A 16,399-nucleotide genomic window follows, 5' to 3' on the forward strand; every position below is an offset into this window, starting at 1 on the left:
GTCAATCAATAACCAACCAGATGTCATGTTGGACTCTGAAGGACAGACAACTAATTATATTAAAATACTGCAGATTCTCAGTGATTCCTCACTCTCCTGGAAATATATTTTTGATTCTACTTTAGTTTATTCTAATTTCTTTATCGTTAATGGCTGGAATGAGATGTGAAGTGAATTTTCAGTCCATGTTTATTATGGATCAGGACCCGGCCCAGTGACGGATTTCTGAGCTGAAAGCAACTGGGAAATCCCATCACTGAGCAGATCCTTTCCTTCTCATTCTCAGTGTTTATCTTTCACTCTGCGTCTCATTATTCTTCATCACTATTCTTCATAGAAAGTCACTGAGCTCGTGGATAAGGGAAACCGGGCGGACAGTTCCAAACTTCTGCTCAATCTGGTGATGGAAAAAGGATCTCGGGCTCGAAGGGTGATGTGGGAATCCTTTGTGAGAATGCGTCACGGAGTCCCAAAACTGGATAAAATACTGAAAGAAATACAGGAGCTCGGTACGGTAAAATCACACAGCGATTTTAATTTCCCATTTAAACACTGCCGGTGTTACTGATTTGATTTCATGAATTTATTTAAACAGGTTCTGATGCATTCGATGACATGAACATGACACAAGGTTTATCTGAATTGCCCAGTCACCTGGAAGGTAAGGGATGAAATGGAGATGGTAAATCATTTCACTTCTGAGAATCAGAATGATTAATTACAGCCTTTGTTTAAGAGGTTGTCAAAAACCTGAGAATCAGAAAGTCAAAGGCTGGGGTAACAGGGTTGAACATGATTGGGGTTTTGTCATTGATCCTCAACTATGCAGAGATTCAAATTGCAATTCATAGAATTTTTCTTGCCTTCTGTTAATACGTTGCCATGGCATCTTTTCACTTAATCAGCTGCTGATTTCTATTATTTCTGATGTCTTATACACTTTACAGAATCTTGCTACACTATGAATCTTATACAAACCTTATGTGTGAATGGTCTTGGATGGCAATAAAGAGTAGAGCCTTGAGCCAGAAGTTAAGGCTTGTCTACACTGGGGCAGCACGGTGGCAAAGTGGTTAGCACTGCTGCCTCAGAGTGCCAGCGACCTGGGTTCAATCCCGGCCTCAGGTGAATGTCTGTGTGGAGTTTACACGTTCTCCCCGTGTCTGTGTGGAACACCTCTGGGTGCTCCGGTTTTCTCTCTCAATCCGAAGATGCACAGGTTAGGTGGATTGGCCATAGTAAATGTGTGGGGTTACGGGGATAGGGAGGGAGGGATACGGAGGCATTGGTAAGATGCTGAATTGAAGAGTTGGTGCAGACTTGAATGGGCTCCGTCTGCACTGATGGGATTCTATGGATCTATGGAAATCATTCTAAACAAACACAAACTAAAATACTGAGCAGGAAAATCCCAGAAGGTCCATCAAACAAAGATAACAAGGGTTCAAGCATCATGGCGAAAGACATCTTCCACTGGTGCCTCCCAGTCCAAATCCTGCCACTAACAATGACCGCACAATCTTCTTGTAGCAGCAAAAATAGAAATGCCCAGAGTTGATATGGAAAAATGCTGTGTTTAATATTCCCCTCTAATCCCTCAGCTGATTGTTTCCAATCGTGCAGATCACGTTGAACCATTGTTCCTCATATGCACTTCTCTTCCACATGATGCAGTCTCTGTGCCAGACAGGATTCGTCTGGCTCCCTCTTTAGAGTCAGCACAGCTACTCGAAACATCTTACAGAGGCTCATAGTTCTCTGGAGATAACGAAACGCTGAACATCCACTCTATTCCTGCATTTACATAGTTCAAACATGTGTTATCAGGTCTCACACAATTTGATGACTGGAATCATCGATCAGAAGTGATTCTACACTCATTCCGATATTGATTAGACCTCTTTCAATTAGAGTTTGTATCTGTACTTCTTCAAAGTAAATAAACCATGTAGCTGAGCTTCGCAAAGTTGTTAACCATTTTTGTAGCTTTCGTCTGTGACTTTTCCACTCTACGTTGAGTGTGAGGTGATTCACTTTGGAAGGAGTAACAGGATTACAGAGTACTGGGCTAATGGTAAGATACTTGGTAGTGTGGATGAGCAGAGAGATGTGCACACTCTCCAGGTGTGATGTGAGCAGGAAAGTGTGCAGGCAAAATCATGTCATAGAAACATAGAAAGTAGGAGCAGGGGTAGACCATTCGGCCCTGCGAACCTGCTTTACCGTTCATTATGATCATGGTTGAACATTCAACTCATTAGCCTGATCCCATCTTCCCTGCAAATTGTTTGATCCCTTTAGCTCCTGGAGGTATAGATAAGTCTTTCTTGAAAACATACAATGTTTCAGCTTCAAGGTTTTTTGTAGTAGTCAATTTCATAGACTCATGACTCTTTGCATTTCTCTGCATTTCAGTCCGAAATAGTCCACCCTGTATCCTCAGACTGTGATCCTCATTCTGGAAATCCCCGCCATCGGGTACATACTACCTACGTCTATCCTGTCTAGTCCTATTAGAATTTAGGTTGCTACGAAATCCCTCCCTTATTCTTCCGAACTCCAGTGAATATAATCCTAACTGACTCAATCTTTCCTCATACCAGGAATCAACCTGGTATACCTTCTCTGCACCCCGGCGGGGGCGGTGCCAGGTCGGCGGGGGCAGGGCCGGGTCAGCGGGGGTGGGGAACTCCCAGGAATCAGCCTGGTATACCTTCTCTGCACCCCCTTTATAGCAAGAACAACCTTCCTCAGATAAGGAGTCCAAAACTGCATGTAATATCCAGGTGTAATCTCACCGAGTCCCTGTAGTTGCAACAAGACATCACTGCTCCTGTGCTCGAATCCTCTTGGTATGAAGCCCAACACACCACTTGCCTTTTTACTGCCTTCTGCACCAGCATGTTTACCTTCAGTGACTGGTGTGCGATGACACCCAGGTCTCGCTGCACATCTCCCTTAATCTATAGCCATTCAGATAGTAATCTGCCTTCCAGTTTTTGCTACCAAAGTGGCTAAGTTCACATTTGTCCACATGATACCACACCTACCTTGCATTTCCCCACTTAATCAGCTTCTCCATATGACATGGAAGCATCTCTGCATCCTTCACACAGCTCACCCACCTGCCCAGTTTTGTGTAGTCTGCACATTTGGAGATATTACATTTAGTTCCCTCATCTAAATCATTAATATATATCATGAATAAGTGATGTTGTAGTAATTGGTATCAGCCTTTTAATTGATCACAACTTTATCTTTCAAGTAACTAGACCAAGTCACAGAGTTCTCTTAAACAGCTGTTTTAATCATCTATGTAGTGAAGACTCTGGAAAGTCACGGGTCACAGTCTGTAACTCGCCAGAATACAGAATTCCTAAATACAGAAGCAATTATAGCCTCAAATTCAATTCTAGGTAATTAGCATATACCAATCACATTTTAGGAGTTACCTCAATCCACTCAGTTATTGATTAAGCTCACATCATTCAGAGATTAAAACCAATCACAGTCCCCTTAAACTACTGGTTTTGGTGCTTATCTGTGAAAACGTTTAGAAGAACTTTTTTTTCATAGCAGCTTGTGTGACATTCACCCTTTCAGTGGTGTCCCAGCACCGATCCGTGCGGTATCCCACTAGTCACAGTCTGCTATTTGGAAAAAGACCCAGTTATTGCTACTCTGTTTCCTCCCTGCCAGCTTATTTCCTGTCCATCTCAATACACTGCTCCCAAATCAATGTGTTGAATTTTACAGGCTCATCTCTTACCTGGGACCGTGTCAAAAGCCTTCTGAAAGTCCAAATAAATCACAACCATTTACTCACCTTCGTCACCTCTGCTAGTTGCTTCCTGGAAAAAATTCAAGTAGATTTGCCCGAGCAAGACTTCCACTTCATATATCCATGCTGACTGTCCAATCCTGCCACTCTTTTCAAGTGCTATTAATGAACTATAGCACTTTCCCCACTACCAATAGAATGTTCCAGAAAACTATTCCGTGTACACTCCAGGAACTCCTACTCTACGTTATTGTATCTGATTTCACTTGGCCAGTCTATATGCAGATTAAAATCACCCACAATTACTGATGTTCCTTTATCACATACATCACTAATTTCCTTTTAAATACCATCCCCAACCTCACCACTACAGTTTGTGGGTCTATCTACAATCCCCATTAAAGTTTTCATAAGTTCATAAGATATAGGAGCAGAGTTAGGCCATTCTGCCCATCCAGTACGCTCTAACGTTCGATCATGCTCCTTATCCTCATTTTCATGCCTTCTTCCCATAATCCTTCACTCCCTTACCAATTAAAGATCTGTCTAACTCCTTAAATGTACTCACTGTCCCAGCATCCACCGCACTTTGGGGCAGCGAATTCCACAGATTCACAACCCTTTGGGAGAAGGAGTTTCTCCTCAACTTTGTTTTCAATTTGCTGCCCCTGATCCTAAGACTATTACTTCTCATCCTAGAATGCCCCACCAGCGGAAGCATCCACTCCATGTCTACTTTATCAATACCTTTCATCATCTTGAACAGCTCCAATTTGATCTCCCCTCAATCTTATAAATTCCAGAGAGTATAGCTGAATCTATTTTAAATCTCTCTTCATAGAACAAACCCCTCATTACTGGAATCAATCTCGTGAACCTCCTCTGAACTGCCTCCAATGCCACGACATCTTTCCTCAAATACGGGGACCAAAACTGTGCATAATACTCCAGGTGCGGCCTCACCAATGCCTTGTATAATTGCAACAACTTCCTTACCTTCATATTCTATTTCATTCACTTTCTTTATTCTCTGCTGTACCTGCATGCTAGTTTTCTGTGACTCAGATCCCTCAGCACCGGAACACCCCGAAGTCTCTCCCCATTTAAATACTAAGTCGCCTTCCTATTTTTGAGACCAAAGTGCATGACCTCACACTTTTCCACGTTAAACTTTTGCAACCTCTGAGCCTTTTCAGCACGACCCATGCGGATTACACATCATCAGAGCTAATATCCAACCTCATTATTTACCCAATTTCCTCTTTAACCAGCAAACCAGCTCTATCATCTTTTCCTTTTTGACTCTCCTTCCTAGATAGTGAACACCACTGGATGTCCCATCGCTTGTCACCCTGCAGTCATTCCCGACGACATCACACCTGTTTGCATCTATTTGCACGATTAATTCATCCACTTTATTTCAAATTTTCTGTGCGTTAAAGCACAAAGTCTTTTTGTCAATTGTCCCATTCCCACTGTGTGTTCATTGTGGCACTGTTTGATTTTGGCCCTTGATTTATCTGCCTATCACTTTTCTTATTCCCCTTACTGTCTTTTTTTAACTGTCCATGAAAAAGGTTTGACTCTAGAACGTGGGAGGCAACGTATCATCCAGGAATTTTGTCTGTGACCACAGAAGGGCCTGTCTATTTCTCTTACAATTGAATCCCCGATAACGATTGCATTCCCATACTTTTTTCTCCTCCTCTATGCAGCAGGGCCAACCCTGGTGCAACAGATTTGTCTGTTGCTGCTTTCCCCTGAGAGGTCATTTCCAAAGCGGTATACCTGATTTGTAGGGGAATGGCTACAGGAGATTCCTGCACTGCCTGCCTAGTCCTCCTGATCTGCCTGGTCGTCACCCATTCCCTTCCTGCCTGTTGAGACTTACCTTGCGGTGTCACCACCTGTCCATAAGTGTAATCCTCAATACTTGTGGATGCTCCATAGTGTCCCAGCCGACCTCCAGCTCTAAAACATGGGCTTCCAGCAGCTGGAGACACTTGCTGCACACGTGTGCTTCCTACATGGAACACGAGGAGCACACCACAGCTTTGAGATCTCCTGCCATGACCTAGCCCTTTACCTTTTGAAAGATATCAAAAATTAAATAATATCAATTACTCTACATCGCTTCTTCCCGGTTCCTTGTTCCTGCATAATGGCAGGGACAAACGAGAAACCACAAAATAAAGACTTTAAAAACCATAAGTGATAAAACCAATAAAAACTTACCCGATCATACTTACCCAATCGGCTGCTTCCCCTGGCCCCGCACCATTTTTGAATCCTGATGTCAACACAGCATCTCCAAACTCCAAGCTAGTGTTCAAATTTCTCACTGCACTCTTTGCTCTATATTTAATCTTCTCTTGATGCTGCAGACTGTCTGTCCCAGTGACCCAGTGTCTTCCTCGCGCACTCTCCTCGAGGTGCTGCTGACTGTCTGTCCCAGTGTCCTACTCTCTCCCTCTTCTTTAGGTGCTGCTGACTGTCCCAGTATTCCAGTGTTCTCCCCCCTCACTCTTCTCTGGGTGCTGTTGAATGTCTGTGCCAGTGTCGTCCTCTACCGCTCTCCTCTAGGTTCTGTTGTCTGTCTCAGTATCCCAGTGTTCTCTTCTCACACTCTCTCCCCTAAGGGCAATTGAATGTCTGTCCCGGTGTCCTCTGCTCTCACTCTCCTATAGCTACTGCTTCTTTATCTAATATCGATTGGTTCTGTGAATGTAACCCAATGTCGTGTTACCTTTAGCTACAGATTCTCAACATTGATCACAGACCTCCAGTGATATGTGTACGCTGGCACTGAGATCTTTTTCTGTCTCTGTGTCTCAATATCTTTCACACAAAGAATCCGTCTGTTCAATATTAGCTCGACCACTATGTATGAGATACATCTATCTTAATACGTTGTTTTGTGAATCTGTGGAATTGGCGACCCTGAGGTGCTGGGGCAGTGAGTAAATTTAAGGAGGAGTGAGACATATTTTTAATTGGTAATGGGGAGAAGGCTGGAAAATTGAGATAAGGAGCATTTCAGCCATGATCGAATGACAAAGCAGACTAGATAGGCCGAATGGCCAATTTCTGCTCCTATATGTTATTAACTTATGAACAATGTGTGCCCACTGCTATCACAGATCTAAACTTTTCTTTATCTCACTGCCTTCTACCATGTAAACCATTGTATTGTCGGCATCTGCAAACTTACTGTAGACATCACGTTAATGCTGCAAGCCCCGAGTTCATATGTTAAACCTTGCTCAGCTCTTGAATATCAGACTGTGAGGAGTAGAGAGTCCCGGGCTAACATTTTTAATAAAACTATGGATGTGGAAATCTGTAAAAACAATAAAAAAGTGTGATAGACTTAGTTTTGGCAGTACCTGGAGAAAGAACGATAGTTAACATTTTGAGTCCAATGTGACTGAGTTCTGAGGGAGCGCCATATGGAATCAAAATGATAATTACTGTCTCCATGGACGCTGATCTTATCCAACATTTTCTGTTCAGATCATTTGTGACATGTCTTCAAGCCAAACTACATCTAGTCCACTAAGTTTTAGTTGCAATATTGAAGACGATTCTTGAAGCAGAGTTTCACATTTCCACTGATATAACAACATTCTTTGGTGAGGAAACCTATCAACAGCTTTCTAAAAGTCGAGGGTGACAATGTCCACCGTATTTCCATCATTTATGATTCTACTCACTTCCTCAAACTCCAGCAAGTTGGACTTCTTCAGTTCTTCTGTGAATTTATAATGGTTTCTTCCCTTTCCCAGTGATCATAAAGAAAACTTTATATTATCCCTTGCAATGTCCACTTGGTAACGGACGTCTGGCTGGTCGACTTGCAGTTCCCAAGCTCTGATTTTCCCCACGTTAGGGCTAAATGTGGAAGTTTATTGTGAATTTCTAATGTTTCATAAAGAATAGCTCTTAATATCCCTTCCAGTATCTTCCCAATAACAGTGGTCAGGCTGAGAGGCCTGTACTTCCGGGGCTCTGATTTGTTCCATTTTGAACTGTAGGGAAAATGGTAAAGAAATGAGGGACATTGGGGGCAATTCTCCCAAAAAGGTTCTATGTGCTGAATTGGCGGGAAACTGGTATAAATGACGATTGTTTTTTCAGTGGGAGTTGAAACTCTAATCTCCCACAGTCTGTGCAATGCAGAGGTCACAAGCGTGAATCTCATTAAAGGTTTGGGGGGTGGGGTCTATTCACACCAGAGGCTGACAGTTCCTGACCTCTGCGCATGCGCAGTGGCCCCGAGCTGTCAGCCTGCAGTTTGCTGGCCAGCCACGGGACCCTGTAGTGCTGCCCCTTGGGTCCACCGCCCCTAACGGCCCCCCCCAACTTCCCAGGCCAGCCCCGACCCTCTCCCGTCCCGGAGCACCGCGATCTTCTCCGGATCTCTCTCTCTCTCTCTCTCTCTTACCCCCCCCCCACCCCCCACCAATGGGAGGCAGACACCCTAATCCCGCCCAGCAGATGCCCCCCACCACCAAAGAAAGCAGACACCCTGCCCACGGAGGCCACCTAGGCCCTGCCCCCTTGGCACTGCCCCATGCCTGGTTCTTAGTGCCAAGGTGCCCCATGGGCATGGGCACTTTGCCCATTAGGCAGTGCCGGGAGCACAGTCTGGCCCTGCCACAGTGCCCATACCCAGGGGGGAACAACCTGAAGCCACCCAACCCCCTGAGGGGCCCCAATTGCACCCCTCCCTTCACTCCAGCGGGGCCTCCTGTTAGTTCCCTGAAACTGGGGAGCGAATCTGAACGGTGCCGGAGTGAAATTGCACTGACGGGAGTGGGAGATGCTTGCGGGTCCGGAGGCTTCAGTCCCAGGCCCGCTAATAACTTTAAAATAAGGTTAAAATAGATTAAAATCTCGTACCTGCTGTTCCCACTGGTTTTCAGCGTGGTCCCCACCGTGCTGGATATCCGGCACTCGGAGATGCGTGCGCGTCGGGAATGCATGCTTGAATCCCACAAATCGGCCCACAAGCGATTGTCCCGGCCCGCCGTGCTAAAGATTTAGAGCGTTGGGATGGGAGAATCGCCCCCAATAATCTTTACCATATCACAGAACAGATTGAGAGGTCAGACAACCTTTGATAAAAATGATGATACTACAGGTGTTCACACAATTGAACATTAATCTGAAGAATGTCTCTGAGGAAAAGGGAGTATTTAGGCTTAATACAAAATTATTGGTTAGTTTCCGAATGGTCTTTAAAGAGAGCACATTATTCTACTGAAAGGATAATCCCTTAATTCAGGGGTTTCCTTCAAACCCAATGTAAGAACGAAGATAAATACATTTTCCATTTCCCAAAACGAGGTGATAGGAAACAAGAAACATAATTAACCATGAATTATAATTATTGTTAAACAGTTCAAATGAACTGTGAATGTTTCCTGGTTTCATATTACACTTAGTAAAGTAGCTCCTTGTTCTTTTTCTTGTTGCCATCATGGCAGAATGGTTATCAAAACACAGTTAATGTATCTACATGTACAACTGCTGAAACAAAGGGGTGGGTATTCTTTGAGTTCTCTGTCTGAAGGCAGGTTTGAACCACGGCTGAATGATCTCCGGCACGGATAAGGCAAGGAGTGAGGTCCCGAATTTGCCCCAGAGGCAACGGAGATCGGACCCCGTGCTGCTGACGCAATATGGCCCACAATCTGACCAACTGAGCCAACCGGCTCCCCAGTAACATGGGTGACCAGGCAACAGCCTGATAGAATAGGAGAACTTTCCATGTTCAAAACTGTTGGTATTCCAATGCTCACACAGTATGAAAGGGAACCTGTTGAAGGAGGGATGCAGTCACAGTGAGACTCCTGAACAATTACAATCTCTCCATCTCCCATTCATATCCAATATCCCATTTACCATTTCTGCAGCAGATTGGGAACACCGACTCGTTCACAGACTAATGGACCCGAAAATCGTCTGTCATGTAACCATGATCCTTGCAGACTCCCAGTGAGGTGTCTGTATTAAGGGCAGGTTGGAAAGCATTAACCATCAGAGTGAAAACATCACCTTTATAAAATGGACAAGTTATGGAAATATTAGAGTTAAGTCACGATCTGAAACTTTAATTGAAAATTGGTGCTTGTGAAGCGAGGTTTCCAGTAACTTAATTTCAATTCCAGCACAAACCTTGACTGACACTGTAAAGTAAGTCTAACAATTCAGCAAAGATAGTGTTTTAATGCAACTAACATTTCTCTCTGTTCTGATTGAAGATCTACAACAGAAACACAAGGAGACACTCCGGGTACAAGCTGGAACACTGAGAGTGAACACTATCCTCATAAAGGAGAAGGTTAAGATTTTCCAGCTGGTTGATCGATACGCTGAGCTAACGGTTATTTCTACTGTTCGAGATCGGACACTTGTCGAACATGAACTGCTGGCAAGAGGCCGAGACCATGAAGAATGGAGAGAGAAACATCTCCGGAAAAAACTGGAAAAAATCCGAACTGATCAATTGTTCCAGAGCAGCTTTTCCCAGACGGGAGGTTTGCTGCAAAAAATTAGGAGATTATTCCACCAATCCCATTCAAGATCCAGTTCTGGGAGTTCAGCAGCAGTGAGTGGAGTCCCGGGAGTTGGAAAAACAACAATGGTGCAAAAGATTGTTTATGACTGGGCCACTGGGAAAATATACCCACACTTTCAATTTGTTTTCAGTTTTAAATTCCGGGATTTGAACACTATTAACTGCAGAATAAACCTGAGGAATCTGATACTGTTTTTCTATCCTTACTTTGGGAATATTGTGGGAGAGCTCTGGAAGAACCCAGAGGGATTGCTGTTTATATTCGATGGTTTGGATGAATTCAAGGACAGTATTGATTTTGCTGACAATCGGAGAAATACAGAACCTCAGTCCATGTGCACAGATCCTGAATTCCGCTGTAAAGTGTCTGACATTGTGTACAGTTTAATACAGCACAAGCTGCTCCCAGGATGTTCAGTGTTAGTGACCAGCCGCCCCACTGCATTACAGTTATTGGAAAAGGCTGACATCAGCGTCTGGGCTGAAATCCTGGGATTTGTTGGTGATGAACGGAAGGAATATTTCAACAAGTTTTTTGAAGATCAGACGGTGGCAGCAGCTGTTTTCAAACACGTGGAGGAGAACGAGATCCTGTACACCATGTGTTACAACCCTTCCTACTGCTGGATCCTGGGTCTGTCACTGGGTCCCTTCTTTACACAAAGAGACAGGAAACGGCAGCAAGTTCCCAAGACCATCACCCAACTATATTCCTACTATATTTACAACATTCTGAAAAACCATGGCCGAGAGATTGAAAACCCCCGTGATGTGTTACTGAAGCTTGGTGAGATGGCCTACACAGGAGTCTCCAAGAAGAAGATTGTGTTTAGAAATGAAGATTTGATCAAGTACAATCTACAACCTTCCCAGTTCCTGTCTGGGTTCCTGATGGAGCTTTTAGAGAGAGATGATTCTGCCCAGAGTGTGGTTTACACATTCCCACACCTCACCATCCAAGAGTTTGCAGCTGCACTCACACAATTCCTGACTCCAGATCCCGGGGAGATCGGGAAACTCCTCAGTGAAGCCCACAGTGAGGAAGATGGGCGATTTGAGATATTTCTCCGTTTTGTTGCTGGTCTCTCCTCCCCACAGTCAGCTCGACCCCTGGTGGAGTTTCTGGGTCCGTTTCTTCATCAAACAACCTGCCGAGTGATTGACTGGGTGAAGGAGAAGGTTGAAGGGCAGATTGGAGACTCACAGACTGAAACTGGGAAGAGGAAGCTCCTGAACACATTCCACTACCTGTTTGAGTCTCAGAATAAAGCACTGGCTCGGAACACAGTGGGATCTGTGGAAAAACTTTCATTTAGCAGATTGCGACTGACCCCGATTGACTGTGCGGTCCTGTCTCATGTCATTGGAGTCTGTGATACAATAAAACACCTCGATCTGGAGCGATGCTACATTCAGTGTGAAGGGCTCCAGCGGCTGGGACCCGTTCTGCACAAATGTCAGGAATTGAGGTAACTGTTTGGTCTCAGAGCGGATATTTTCATTGCTGAGAAGCCATTTCCTTTGTTCCAAATAAAACAGAGACATGTTCAGTTGAGGAAGTCAAGAGGGAAACAATGTCCAATGGTCACAGAGAAAGCGCGGGAGAATGGCACAATGGCATAAAGCTCATTTGAGAGCAGATGCAGACATGATGGGCCGATTGGCCTCCTTCTGAACCTGTAATAAATTTTTAATTCTCTGATAAAACTACAGCGGTTCAAGAAGGCAGATTCTCGTGGGCAAATAGGCATCGGCAATAAATGTTGGCAAAACCAGCGATGATCACGTTCCTTGAGTGAATAAAAGCATTATTGGGATAAATTTTAAATAATTAGAGGTGTAAAGGCCTCGTTACAAATTTAGAAAAAGGATATTTCACTCTCCCAACAGAAACCATCTGATTATGTATGATGCTGGAAGGAAATTTGTTTCTCTTGTGTTCGGTACAGCTTACAGTTTGTGGCTAATTATTGTCAGGATTATTTTCCTGCACGCTGCCTCTGTTATGTATTATAGTTGGTGTGTGTTTTATCGGGACAGTGTCCTTTTATAAGTCATGTGATAACTGGTAACATCAGTCAGGGTCGCAGTGGAGGTTCAGTCTTGTATTAAACCTCACAGTGTGCAGTTATGAAAAGAAACCTCCCTTAGGTTACAGCAGCCCACGCTGTTTCTGTTCCATGGTTCTGATTGCAGCCTCATAAAACCTGAATCACTCGCTGTGTTTAAAAAAAATAGCTTTATTCACACTGTATTTGCATCTTTTGCAAATCACTTTAAATCTTGTTGTTGATCCTTGTCCGAGCAGCAACATTTCGATTTGCTCCCTGTTCTCTCCAGCACCATCACTATTTTGAACATTTCTATCAAATGTCCTCTCAGCTTTCTTCCTTCCAAGGTGAACGACTTCTCCTATCGATCCTCGTGTCTGAAGTTTCACATCCCTGTAGCCAATCTTTTAAACATGTTCAGCGCTCTCTCCAATGTTTTCTAAGCCTTCCTAAAGTATGACGCACTGAACTGAGATCTAACTGATGTCTTTTGCAGGTTCAGCACAGCCTCCTTGCTCTTGTACTCTATGCCCCTATTGACAATGTTATGATCCCAGCTGATTTCTGGACAGTCAGGTCGAAGAGTAGAAACCCGGCTCAGTAAATCATAACTTTTATTTATTGTTTTATTATTTAGAAATGTAGATGAACAGAATAACAAGGTCGTCGATTAACTTTTAACAAAAGAATAAAACCTTTGTTAAAAAAATAACTGCAATGCACCACCCCATCTAACTTCACAGATGTCTGCAGATCTGTAAGGATGACACGAGTTACAAAATAGATCTTATGTTTTAATGTTCCCAGTAAGTACACAGTTAATGTAAACCAACAATCCACCTGTGGTTCAGATACACCACTCTCTGAAACTCAGTGACAGATGCCACCCAAAGTAACTTCAGTGGATTCTTCTTCAAATCCCCCCAAATGTTTGTAACAATGTGAGAAAACCCGTCTCACTGGGACTGATGCTTCCGCTCCAGAAGCTCCACTCGAGAAACAAAAGCAGCTTTTGGAATCTTTTCAATGCTTTCTGTCAGGTGCCTTCACCAAGGATCCCTGTCCAATATTTCAATGTTTCCTTTCATTATTCCTCCATACTCAGCCATGCCAACAGACACCAGCGCCTCATAGTCTGTATGAAGGTGTCACCAACTTTAGGAATATATCAGATATCTGGATTCTCGTGAGCAAACTTTACAATGTCTGCACCTCGCAGCTCTGTCTTTAACTGGGAGCCTCTCTCTGCTCCTCTCTTTAACTTCAGGGAGCAGTCGCTTGTTCAGATTCAGGTTTTTTTTGTCTCTTTGACTTCTGTCTTCCTGGCACTCCTCTTTTCCTCCTTGGTTTCTGACGGTGATTTATCTTGTGGGTCCTGCTTTCTGAGTCCCTGCATTGCCCTGCCTCTCCTGGCAGCCTCTGTGAACTCCATCTCGCTTCTTGGGTTAACTGGTTGCAACTGAAACTCAGTGTTTCTATCATTCATTGTGGACTTCTGAATATAAGCAATCATTTTTTTAACCTCTATAACTCTGACATTGTCGTAAACCTTAAATTAAAATGCAGGGACACAAAAAACCCGCAGGCAGGCAGCTTTGTCTAACACGAAGTGAAATTAAAGTTTTGGCTCTTTCTTAACACACAAGCACAGAAACACAAATTCAACTTAAACTCATGAATTATTATCTGATGCCTACAAACATAAACTATTTCACAGCAGTAAAGCCCAAGATGCTGTATTCTTTATTAACTGCTCCCTCCACTTGCTCTGCTAACGGCAATGATCAATGTACATATACGTCCAGTCCCTCTGATCCTGCAATCCATTAACAATTCCACCGATTATTTTATATTCCTTCCTCATGTGCATGTTTCCTGAAAGTATGACCTCACCCGTCTCTGCATTGAACTTAATCTGCCACCTATCTGTACACTCCACTATTGTCCGTTTTTCAGTCCCAAGCTCCCCTCCTCACAGTATCCGATGCCTCAAAGGTTTCTGTGATCAACAAACTTTGAAATTTTCCTCTATACTGCAAATACCTAGATCATTCATATATATCAGGGAAAAGCAAGGATCCCAATACTGACCTCTCGGGTTCTCCACTACCGACATCCTCCAGCCTGAAAAATATCCATTATTCATTGTTCATCCAATTTTGTATCCACGTTGCGACTTTCCCAGTTATTTTATGAGCTTATGCCACAAGTCTGTTGTGTCACTGCATCAGATGATTTTTGAATCTCCATGTCCACCACATCAACAGCAGAACCATCATTGAACCTTTCTGTTGCTTCCTCCAATTAACAGCAATATAAAGCTAGTCGCCAATGGCATTTCTTTTTACCAACCAATGAATTTAGTTTCCTCTGTGTCGCTATTAGATTCACCATTTCCCTTTTGAACTCAGCATGGGCCGGCTCAGAGTAGCTGAATGATCAACTGACCCTCGGACCCTCAGCTAAGTTTAACACTACTGCTCCAGGCTGGAGCTGCAGACTTGACTAAATTGGATTGACCCAGTCTTTTCGGTTGTGGTTACTGCCTCCTGGCCCTCTCTTCATCCACTCCAACAAACTGAGATAGCTGGGAATTAAACCCGTATCAACTGCTTGGAAAGCAACTGTGCTCATTATTATATCACTGTCATTGCATTTAGTGACTCCTGTGGTGTAGGTGCTCCCACAGAGCTGTGAGAAAGAGAGTTCCAGGATTTTGACCCAGTTACTGTGAAGGAACGGTGCTATATTTCCAAGTCAGGATGGTGTGTATCTTGGAAGGAAACTTCCAGGTGGTGATGTTTCCATTCATCAGCTGCCCTTGTCCTTAGGGATAGAAACCACAAGTTTGGAAGGTGCTGTGTAACGAGCCATTGGGAGTTGTTGCACTGCATCTTGTAGATGGTACACACTGCTCGCTCTGTACCTCTGTGGTGTGATGGAATGAATGTTGAACGTGGAGCACTAGTCAACAAGCAGAGTTATCCTGGATGGTGGCGAGCTTCCTGAATCTTGAGCTGCACTCATGCAGACAAGTGGATGGTATTTAATTAAATTCCTGACATGTGTCTTGTCGATGGTGGAAATGTATTTGGAAGTCAGGAGGTGAGTTACTTTGCGCAGAGTTCCTGGCCTTTAATCTTCTCTAAAATCCACAGTAATGATATGTCAAGTCTGTTTCTGGCCAATGGTAGCATCGAAGGTGCTGATAGTCAGGATTCAGGTGATGATAATCCCATTGAATGTAAAGGGAGATGATTGTATTCATTCTTGGTGGAGATGGTCATCGCCTGGCACTTGTCAGCCTTCCTTGAATATTGTTCAAGCCTTGCTAAATATGGACAGGTCCTGCATCACTGTCTTGCGGAGTCGAGAATGGTGCTGAACGTTGTACAGACATCAGCAAACATCTCCACTTCTGACTTTATGATGGATGAAATTTAATTGATGAAGTAGCTGAAGATGGTTGGGACGAGGGCACTTTCCTGAGAACTTCCTGCTGTCATTTCCTGGAGTTGAGATGACCCTCTCTTCACACACTCCAACAAACTGAGATATCTGGGAATTAAACCTGTATCAACTGCTTGGAAAGCAACTATGCTCAGAATTATATCACTGGAATTGCATTTAGTGACTCCTGTGGTGTAGGTGCACCCACAGTGCTGTGAGAAAGAGAGTTCCAGGATTTTGACCCAGTCACTGTGAAGGAACGGTGATATATTTCCAAGTCAGGATGGTGTGTATCTTGGAAGGGAACTTCCAGGTGGTGATGTTTCCTTTCATCTGCTGCCCTTGTCCTTCCAGGGATAGAAATCACAGACTGGGCAGTGCTGTGTAACGAGCCATGGTGAGTTGTTGCACTGCATCATGCAGATGGTCCAACAACCATAACTAACTTCCTTTGTGCTGGTGTTGCTCCAACCGGCAGATAGGTTTTTTTCTCTCATTTCCATTGACTTCAGTTTTTCTCTGGCTCCTTTTTGC

General features: G+C 43.8%; 1 protein-coding gene across 4 annotated transcripts in view; it reads left to right on the top strand.

Moving 5' to 3' along the window:
* LOC144485238 (NACHT, LRR and PYD domains-containing protein 3-like) overlaps positions 1 to 16,399 on the top strand; it is a 66,171-nt gene that overhangs the window by 24,095 nt on the left and 25,677 nt on the right. For all 4 annotated transcript variants that reach the window (XM_078203453.1, XM_078203454.1, XM_078203451.1 and 1 more), the window contains 3 exons: positions 338 to 509; positions 596 to 661; positions 10,048 to 11,833. In XM_078203453.1, the coding sequence (XP_078059579.1) occupies positions 338 to 509; positions 596 to 661; positions 10,048 to 11,833 (2,024 nt within the window). The remainder of the gene's footprint in view (positions 1 to 337; positions 510 to 595; positions 662 to 10,047; positions 11,834 to 16,399) is intronic.

Source organism: Mustelus asterias, unplaced genomic scaffold (assembly GCF_964213995.1).
Source record: "Mustelus asterias unplaced genomic scaffold, sMusAst1.hap1.1 HAP1_SCAFFOLD_176, whole genome shotgun sequence".
NCBI classification, from domain to species: domain Eukaryota; kingdom Metazoa; phylum Chordata; class Chondrichthyes; order Carcharhiniformes; family Triakidae; genus Mustelus; species Mustelus asterias.